Genomic DNA, 10,465 nt, shown 5'->3' with positions numbered 1-10,465 from the left:
GGCCGTTGGACCAAGATTTCTATCAGTGGGGATGTTTCCCTATTGGCTCATTCCTCTAATGTGGTTTAGAAGTGTATGCTCTTTCATATTTCGTAAGAGGTTTCTCATTATCTCCTCACAAAAAAGTTGGAAACCTTTAGTCCCATCTAAACCGAAACTATACAATCCCTTTAACATTATAATTTGTAACGCATGTTGCCACTATTCACGCATGATATGTGCAATCCTCACGAAACACAAAATGGCAAACGTGACACAAAGTCTTCAATCTACACACTCAGATGCCGCATCTTATAAATTAATGTAACCTTCGAGCAATATTTATCGCAGATATGAAGCTTACTTTGAAAGAATTCTCAGCTGCATTCCAAAGGCGTTAAACATGTTAAGATAAGGTTTCATGTGATAAATAGCTATCGGAAATAGTAATTACTATAAACTGTATATTCTGTATTTAAACCGATCTGCATCTGGTACAGAAATGTGATTTCAAAGAAACGAGTTCTGACAGATTAATCATGAAAGAATCCTGCTACGAAAGGTTGTATGACCTATTATAGGGTGGGTGTGACTTGTGACGCCTAACATCCCACACATCTTCTCTAGACGGCTAATTGAAGTCATATGCCTTCATGCACTCATCCGCCTTGATACAACGACCGGAGCCTCTCGACGCCAGATATTTTCCCTCGGGACAGAAGCATCCCTTCCGACAAATCTTTGGACAGGGTTGGGGCTTCTCGTTGCAGACTCTGTGACAGCCACCACACGTAGTATAGACCATCTCCCCGGGACATCTCCCAGACCGATCCCTTGGTCTTGGACGTCGGTAGCTCTCAGCAACTGTGCAGATGAATATTAAAGATAGCATAACATTTCATTTTCTCTATATATTCTTTGCTTCAGAAGGGACTGAGGACACATGGAACGTACATATGAAATCCTAACTCTGAATTTATTGTGTGTAGAGACAAAAAAGGATCAGATTATTCCTATATTTGCCACTTGAAGCGAATGGACTATCTTCAAACTTACACAACAAAATAAAGAACATGAAAACTGTCAATTCAAACAAGTAAATCAAACAATTCAAACAAGTAAATAAAACAAAATAAAGATTACCTGCGAATAAGAAACAAAACATGTACCTTATTGTCTCATAGTTATGGTAACATAAAATTCCAACCTTCCCAAATAAAAATAGATGAACTAAAGCCAATGATGATAAATAACCTTGGTGTAACAACATACGATGGGGAAAAATTCGTATTTTTCTCTTTTTCCGGCTTTGCGTTAGCAAGTCATACCCACAGTGAGTGGCAACACCTCAAGGGAAGTATGTACTTAAGACTAAATGGCAGTTAATACGCCATTGAATGCAGCCATGCTGCAACACGTTCCTATCTAAACGAGGTCCAGATGCTCGCCTCTTCCACAATAATTGATTCTAAAGAAACAAGATACTTTAAGCCAAATTATGCTGAAATGATAATGATAATGATAATGAATAACATTTATATAGCGCTTAATAGTGATGTTTCTAAGCGCATCAAATCGGGGAAAAAATAATATATATAACGTAAAAACAAAATACAGCATTATGTACATATTATGATAACAGCAACAACAACAACAGCAAAATGAAAGGTAGAATAACGTAGATAGTAGAGATGGAAGACGCAATTTGACGGAGCTAGATTACAATCATTATATACATATTTAAACACGTGATGCATAATGTTGACTTATTTTCTATAGAGGGTATCAAGATTGTTACCTTTTTAAACTTAGGCAAACAAAAATCATTTGATAAAGAATGAAAACACAATGTACTGGATTTGTTTTTCTTGAGTTTTGTTAATGCCGAAAATGAACGTTTTAAAGCTGAATAGTACATGGCATACGAATTTCAATTGAATGTATCAACTGAACATTATGGCTGTTTAAAAGCAGAAAGAATTTGAGCTGATTCAGTATTCCAAAAAAAAAAAAAAAATGGCTCAAGAACGGAAAGACGTGGTACATCACAATGTTCCCAATTATAGAATAATTATCACTGCGCCATGCTGTACACTGTTATAATTATCCAGCGAACGCCTGAGTCATCTTCTTCTTTTTCTTCTATCTTTCACTCTCTCTCTCTCTCTCTTACAGATTATGATTAATTAATGAGTACAGTATTATCTTCATCGGCCGTGTCGACAGTGCCGCTTTCGAGTTTGCCATTTATAACTATACTACCTTTGCTTTCGCTTGTGGCCTTGTCAAACAAAAGTGGCCTATTCATACGTAATGGCAGAAGTGTGCTGGTAGTCCTACATTGTAACGCTTATCATACATAGGGAGATAAAGCATGGTAGACATAGACTAAAGAATTTCTCCAGCTTTCCATACTTTGTTTCGTTTTGGGGCTTTGCCATATTTGTGATTCAAGTTACCCCCGGGAAACAGTTTTGCCATGTAATCGCAACTATCAAAGCTTGTTTTGTTATTTTTCTTATATATTTTGTTGAAGGGAAATAGATAACCGTACTATCAGACCTTAATGGATGGTTTGACAGCTATACGTATATTATACGACATAAAAGGCGTTAAGACCTCCTCCATTCATTTCGTTGTCGTGTATGTGCATTTATACTGTATGCGTATGATTTGTGTGTGTATATTATGTGTGTAACAGGGGGAAGGGGTCTGGATCTGGATGAATACGATGAAAAACTCTGGATAGAGTATCACTCAGCACTGTGGTGTGATGTGCAGCTAATCACAACGGAGGTGACGCTGGAGCGCTTCTTTGAATGTGTCAAATTTATGAATCTGCTTTATGTTACTCGGCAGATTATTCCAATCCTTCGCTGTTCTATGGAAGAAGGAGTTGGCGAGAGCAGTTGAGGAACCGTATAAAGTAGAGTAATTATCAGGATAATAACTTCGGGTTGTCATACCTCTCGGTGCTTGAGCAGGACTGATATAATCCTCGAGATTTAAATCAATATTACCATGCTTTATTTTATAAAATGTTGATAGCCTTAAAAGCTTGCGTCGTTCTGGGAGTGGATGAAGTTTGAGATTCTTTATCATTCCGGAGACAGAAGATTGCCACTTGTAATCATTACAGATGAATCTGGCTGCTCTATTTTGTACTGCTTGAATCTTGGAGATGTTACGTTGAGTGAAGGGGTCCCATACTGTACAGCAATACTCCAAGTGGGGACGCACTAGGCTCTTATCTATTCGGGGTAGGCTAAGGCTAGTGTGTACATACGGGTATAGATCTATTCATTTGGTAACCACCATGGGAACGCTGTGGTTTATAAAGCCAAGAGCAAGATAACTGTTGATGAGTTAAATCCTTTCTACTTAGTTTACAGGAAAACGTGTCATGGCTATTAACCCACAAAACAATGAAAATATCTCCATGGTAATGCTATTGTTTATCACGTCAAGAGCGACGCAACGGAAACGACGTATAGAGTGCTTCTCACCTATTCCTGTATAATTAGAAAGACATGTGGATACTGTGATTATTTCATGAGAATGAAAACATCACACCCTTCTGGCATATTTTTGACAGGGCATCAGTTTTTTTTTAATGTAAAACTGCAAACTTCAACTCACTGCTTTAAAAACATCGACATATTCAAGGAAATATAATCACGCATATGCATATGAATATTGCAACAGTGTTATCTGTACGCTTGTAAGGCTTCTAAGTAGTGTTTACTATGTACATGTACGTGGTGACTTGGCGCCAAATAAAATCATGTGAAGAGTTCCAGTTTAGTCTCTGATTTTATGTACAAAAGCCACAGTTAGCCTCTCTCTCATTTACTTGCCGGAATTTTGAAAAAAAAAAAAGAGTTATGGCCTACTCAATTCTGATTTGGATGCATCATTTTCAAAGTTATGCTCTAGTAAGGCGGTCATGAGTCCTATACACGTCTTCCTTCGATTAGGACAAGAACATTACTTCTTGAAAAGCCAGTAGCAATCAGAGGTATGTGACTGTGTCAACGCTTTTTATTACGAATACACTCATGCATGTATGCATACGCACATATGCCCATGTACACTGTTTTGAGTGTAGACTATACCAGGTTATATTACTATCATTTTTATTATTATTATTATATGCAATCATTTACAATAAACGGATTTAGTATCAAATCTCGTGACTGGCTGGTAACAAACTAAAAAAAAAAATCGATTTGTCCATATGCAATTCAAAGAATAAGCAAAGACACGCCTTTTTTGCTGTTGTTTCGTTTCCTGGTATTAAGTACCTTTCATATGCAGGTAGACAATCTTTCAGAATATCCTTTCCTTTTCCCTAATTCATCATGTCAAAACATAAGTGAACTAACTCTACCCTTCAGTGTACTATTCCATCAATTAATCATTACGATACTATTTCCTTACATGATGTTATAGGTGTCCATGAAAACCATGAAAACCGTCCGTGACTAAGTTGTGTTAAGCAGAATTTGAGCGGACTATGGAGCTAGTACACTAACGCCGGTGTTGTGAGTATAAGTGGAAAACTTATACGTGTGTTAATACACGCTAAAGCATTCAAAGTTGATTGTAGTTGATTTTGTAGTTTTGTTATTCTTGCTGTTTTTCCATTTCAGCACGTAGAAATATGACTAATAAGGCCTAAACTTACATTCAAGTGCCAAAACAGACTCATTGAAGACCTTCGATTGTATTTTTATTTTACCAACAATATTTCAAAATACATTAATCACATTTAGCAGAAATAAACTCATGGTATATTTTAAGTCCTCCCTGTTACCACAGAATTTAAGACATGTAAGAGGACGTTGGCCATCCGTTTAGACTTAAAACAGTTTAACATCTCCAAGACTGCAATGAGAACCGGGCAATGACTGTATGAGATGATGGAATACTGGGACATTTTCGTCATAGCCTTTTCTCAAACGATCTAAACAGAACAACGATTGTCTTTTACGTAGATAAAGTACAGTAAAGCTTAGGCACATTAGATTATACCAGGCGCTCTGTGTAATTTTCACTCCACTTACCCGTTAGGCAGAGGCCGAGAATCAGAACGATCATAAGACATCGTTTCACTTGATTTTCCATGGTTTTTGGAGTGGATGATTACAGTTGATCGTTCGGAGTTCCTATCAGAATTAGAGCTTGTGACGCAGCTTATCAATAGACAGACAACACACTGCATACGACTCGTCTCAGTATTGATTGGTCTATGACTGGAGGTAGGGCGCCGCTTGAGTTTTTATTGTTTGTGGGACAGTACGACGAGGCGACATAAACAAAGATGCTTGTTTGTGGTGATTGTGAACTAGCTAGTCAGAATGACGTGTTATCGAGCAGTGCAAACAATGCACTGAATGCTCTAATAGTGAGACACCGACATCCCAGCTAATAGTTGCGGAAGTGGCCAAAGTCTGTCCACCAGAAAAGTATACAAAGGCCCTCAAATAACAATCACGTTGCGTGTTTTAATTCCCAGCATTGTAATTCATTGATACTTGGCACTAATCACGTCACGAGGTGGAAGTACTCTTTTCAGTAGTTTCGAAGCTGTAAAGTGGTTTGTAAAGGCACAACAATGGTCACAACGTTAATTGCAAACCCGATGTGTTTTTTTTTTTCATCAGAAAGATGCATGAAATACCAGGAAATAGATAGCTTAACTTAGATAATGAAAGAATAGAATCTAATTATGGATTGAACTAATATTTCCTGAATGTGAATTCACACGCTTTTTTCTCTTTCCTCTGGAACGCCTCGGCTCTTCACTCGACTTTCATCACTACAAAAAGAAAGACTAACAGCAAAGTTTCTAATACAGGCAGCAGAAGAGCAATATTGTTTCAGGTACTATATAGATTATGTTGTAATACTTTGTCTAGAAACGAGTTAGACATGAGCTTAAACTATACTTATAATAGCTCTGCAGCGCTTTACAAAAGAGAGTATATAATCATTCATTATGAAGCATGTATTAGAGTATTCACAACAATTCGTTGCCTTTTTTTAATACTTTGAATATTGCTATCAAAGCTAGGTCTTTTAAGCTCTCTTATGTATTCTGTGTATTTCTTACTCTTATGTGTGACGGCACAGTCAGGGGGCTATACTTTGTCCATTGATATTACTTTTTGTGAGGAGGGGGGGGGGTCATCGGGAGGGATCAATATGGTCATATCATCTACATTTTATCTTATCTAATTTTTCTAATTAATTTTATTACATGTCGAAACTTCAAAATATTTCTCCCATTAATTGATACCAAGGGAATGTCAATGTGTACATCACTCCGACAGACCAAAGATTATGCTATATTAGTATTATTATATGATCCACATACATAGCCCCGTCGGCAACCATGCAGTCCAATTCTTGAGTCCTGTAATCTGAATATTCGTGATGTCACTGCTCACCATGTCGAGTCAATTCTGAAAACAGTGTCACCATGATTCGAGTCATTTCAGATTCATTTGCAGAACTGTAACGCCTTTGTCATATCAATCACGGATGATTATAAGTGCATAGAAGGCCGTGATGAGGGTATTGAAGTGGATTAGGCACTGTTAGGAGCAAGTTAGTCTCTTCTTTATGTTCTGACAGTGCCTGTTGTGAGTATCTATGGGGTTTAACAGATTAATAAAGGGAGTAGAAATATAACGGTGTTTGAATTTTCAGTCGACGATATTGAAATCACACTTACGGAAATTAAGAAGAAATTATACGAATGATAGAACACATAATTCGCCATATGTTTCATTTTGTTAAAATCCGTTCAATTTCATTGCTTATTTTCATTCACCTTCACAACCTGACTCACGTCTGTTGATTCTTTAGATTAAACAGATATCTATGCATTTTTTTCCTTTTGTATGCTCGTTATTATATCTTAGAAAAAAATCCTTTCCAGGATTTGCGAACCTTACGAACCTTACTTCATATTCGGAGTACAACGAATCATCGGAATAAGGAATTGCAACCCAAATAATCGAACTAATTGACATCCCCCAGACGGAGAAATAATCACTCCTACGGTTCGTTTTGGCCTGTTGTAGTGAACGACCCTATCTCCAGGATATACACGACTGGTTACCATGATCGTTTCCCACCTCCCTGGTTTAAAAGAGGTTTGCACTCTTTCGTATAGCAGAGTGCGTTCAACTATCTCATCACGTGACATTGATGCTGACTTTTTTTTTTTCGTTCTCTTCATCCTAATCTTTATTTGATCTGCAAACGTTTTTTTTCCCTCTCCCTTCTACTTATATTTGTGTTCTAGCTTTTAAAAAAATATTTCTTTCAGTTTTTATTTCTCAGTGTCTGGTGCTCTACCCGCTCAAGGTGGTTCTCTGCGCCCATCTCTCTTTCATAGATTTGACTACACTTCATTGCGTACGTGAACCATTCGCACGTTAAGCTGCATCAAGAAGGAGTTACATGTCTCATATTGAAGTTTATTGACCTGTGCTCTATTCACTGACTAATCTTACAAAGGACATGCTCAATTCTATATCCTGATAAAATCGAGAAAAAAAAACGCAACAGGAAGTTTCTCTCAAGTATTACTTTAAAATCCGGCGAGATCTTGTAATGCGATGATCACGCACGGAGTACTAGGCGCATGCGCGCTGTTATACCGTGTAAACGCGGGCCATAATTTTAGTTCAATGCTTCGGAGACTGGTACACTGATTGGATTGGATGCCCTCATGCTCACTGGTAATCACCAATTACTTAAATTTATCCTCGAAGTGCCTCTAAGAGTCTTCATTCTGCCACCTTTCCAGCAACGTTTAGGCTTCTTTAAAGCACTTCGAAACTTTGTTTCTAAGTGTACAGCCCCTAAAAGTCTGACATATCATTGCTGAAGGGTGGAAGGAAAGGCAATCAATTCTTGGGATTTTTCTACAACCTCATCTCAAACCGCACTTGGCCCTTAAACTGTTTGACTATACATATCTATTGATATTAATTCGCATTCGAGAGTGAAATCACATCGGTAAAAAATGTCAACTAGTGTAAATGAATTCGTGACTCAGTTGAGTTTCATGGTTTCATCCGATGATACACCAAGGAATGTAATGAGTCCGACAATCTCCTCCTGGCTGACCTCTTTCTTAGGTGGAGTGTCCGTGGTCATCGCCCTGGTCGCTGTCTTCGGAAACGCTTCGATCATCGTCGCCGTCTTTAACGACCGCCGACTTCGAACGTACACCAATTGTTTCATCATAGGCCTAGCAATCTCCGACGTGTGTAACGGGATCGAGGTTGGTTTTCGCAGCGTGAATACCTTCATGGGATACTGGCCGTTCGGTAGAGTAGCCTGCGAGCTGTTGATTTTCTTTACCCACTACACTGTCAGTGTGACTTACGGACTCATTCTTACGATTGCCGTCGATCGTTTCCGCTCCATATGGAATCCCTTCATGCACTTGCAGTATAAAAGTTTAAAGTTTGCCACCTATCTCATACTTGCTGTTTATTTCACCCTCCTCGTCGCTGTTGCTTTCTATCTGTATGTTTTGCCTGTAATACTGAGAAAGGAAATCGTCATTCCCGAACATCTATGCATTTCTCGCTTTCATGGCAGTCAAACTATTCCGGCCTATTTTGTGGTAGTCTTTAGATACATACCGATTGTTCTTACCTGTGTCTTTTACATCGTTATCTATACCATCATGATCCATCGGAAGATTTTGAAAAACTCTTCAGCCACACCTGTTTCGTCTACAGTGCCTGGTAAGAGCGCTTTCATAGTTCACTTATTATTATACTTAAGAAGAAACATTTTCAAAGTTAGGTAATTGATTTTTTTTTATTTAGTTCTTGTATCTTTTTTAATCAAACAATATATAAAACGATTGTTCTTGTCACATGATGGGATGGTCAACAGACGTGAATGGTATATCAAGTATATTGTTTCACATTCAATTATTTAGCATCTTTTGAGCTAACAGAAATGTACAAGCAGTATATCATTACTTTGTGAACGATTTCGAACACGCAATATACAGGTGTTGTTTGAGCGTAATTTTTATTGGAGATTGGACTGTATATAACCCCTGCATCCATCCCAGCACATTCAATCGACATTATCATAATGTAAGTTACTATAATAACGTTTTTGAATATGGTTACAGTTCATTCCGATGGTTCGCTAGTCCAAAGGTTCGTTATAGGACCCCTTTGAAAATCAGCCTTAGTTATCGCCGTAAGGGCAATCTTTCCCATGAGTGGAGAATGAATAAATGAAATGAAATAAAATATCATTAGCTTTGTAATTTCGATGGTGAAATAAGTTTTGCTATTCCAACAATTAAATAAGGTTCGTTTGTCCGAAAATGAAATAATATTGGTGATTCCGAAAACTCGTGAGAAAATGAAATAAACATCACTTGGTGACAAGATGCGGTGTTGCAATTAAAAGTATAGTGAAACGTTACGCAATGAAATCTGAATAAAGATACGCACGCACACACACACATACACACACACAGACATAACACACACAAACACACACGATAGAAAGTTTTATTGACGAACTGGAATAATGTTCATTAATGTAGTTGTGTTTTCGATAAAAAAAGAAACAGTTTCGCCCCTTTTACTCTTCTATGCTATTCCTCCACCTCTTCTGCATCCTAATCAGCATGAGCCATGCATGACGTAGAAACTGTCATTATAAGAGGTCACTCAAAGGCACAGGAAAAAAAAACCGGAAAAAAAATCGCACATGCTTGTACTGAACATCTCCTGTGAAAGGTTCTGTGTGCTTCCCTGGTCAAGATAGGTCAGTCCCTTCCCATACCCTAATAGCCACTCGACATCAGAAACGAATGTTTGGAATAAGTAATCTCATTTCGAATTAACGGACCAGCGGAATAGCTCATGAATAGGGAACCTTATTTCATTGTTTGATTAACTAAAACCTCTGGGTTCGGAATAATGAACCTTCGGAAAAACGATCCTCATAAATGTATGGTGTTATTTATAATGATATCACTAAAAGTCTTCTGGTATCATTCAGCTAAATGTCTAATTTATCATTTCGAAATAATGTACTACAAAAAAAAAAAACACTGCTACGTCTATGTCATGACGACGCTACAATTTGAACTTTAATTTTTATTACAACGCTCACCGCAGATTTACATTTACTCGTTACAAAGGGAAATTTCATTATTCCTATAAATGTCCCAATGACTTTGCTAAATCTACTTGATTTCAAGCAATTTTTGCTGATTCTTTTAATTATGTTGCTTTTGCCTTTACACAGATTCCGGACAATCAGCAAACACCGATCTCTCCACTCTTTACCACGACAATCCGTCTTTCACGAAAAGTGAGGGCGCGGACCGCCACCACGGCTTAGTTCAGATGGAGGCTCAGCCCTCCAATGAGAAGAAAAACATAGAAAGTGGGAAGAGAGGCAACGCCCGTGCACAGCGCAC

The 10,465-nt window shown here is 37.9% G+C and overlaps 1 protein-coding gene across 1 annotated transcript; it reads right to left on the bottom strand.

Annotated features, from left to right (window-relative positions):
* Positions 1–535: 535 nt before the first annotated feature.
* On the bottom strand, positions 536–5,275 carry LOC139739026 (trypsin inhibitor-like). The gene is made up of 2 exons (XM_071649641.1): positions 5,046–5,275; positions 536–843 (listed from the first exon to the last, which is right to left on the bottom strand). Exons 1-2 carry the CDS (start codon positions 5,104–5,106, stop codon positions 611–613), a joined length of 294 nt encoding a protein of 97 aa, XP_071505742.1. The 5' UTR covers positions 5,107–5,275; the 3' UTR covers positions 536–610.
* Between the last annotated feature and the right edge of the window lie 5,190 nt (positions 5,276–10,465).

Source organism: Diadema antillarum, unplaced genomic scaffold (genome assembly GCF_040938485.1).
Source record: "Diadema antillarum isolate AM-2024a unplaced genomic scaffold, OU_Dant_1.0 seq00000779_RagTag, whole genome shotgun sequence".
Lineage (NCBI taxonomy): Eukaryota > Metazoa > Echinodermata > Echinoidea > Diadematoida > Diadematidae > Diadema > Diadema antillarum.
The sequence above is the reverse complement of the archived record's forward strand: the minus strand, read 5'-3'. Positions and strand labels throughout refer to the sequence as shown.

Excerpts from the sequence above, each read along its gene's own strand:
- LOC139739026 (XM_071649641.1), bottom strand. The coding sequence starts at position 5,106 with ATGGAAAATCAAGTGAAACGATGTCTTATGATCGTTCTGATTCTCGGC. Across the intron at positions 844-5,045 it reads TCTCGGCCTCTGCCTAACGG|TTGCTGAGAGCTACCGACGT; the intron begins GTAAGTGGAGTG and ends TCATCTGCACAG.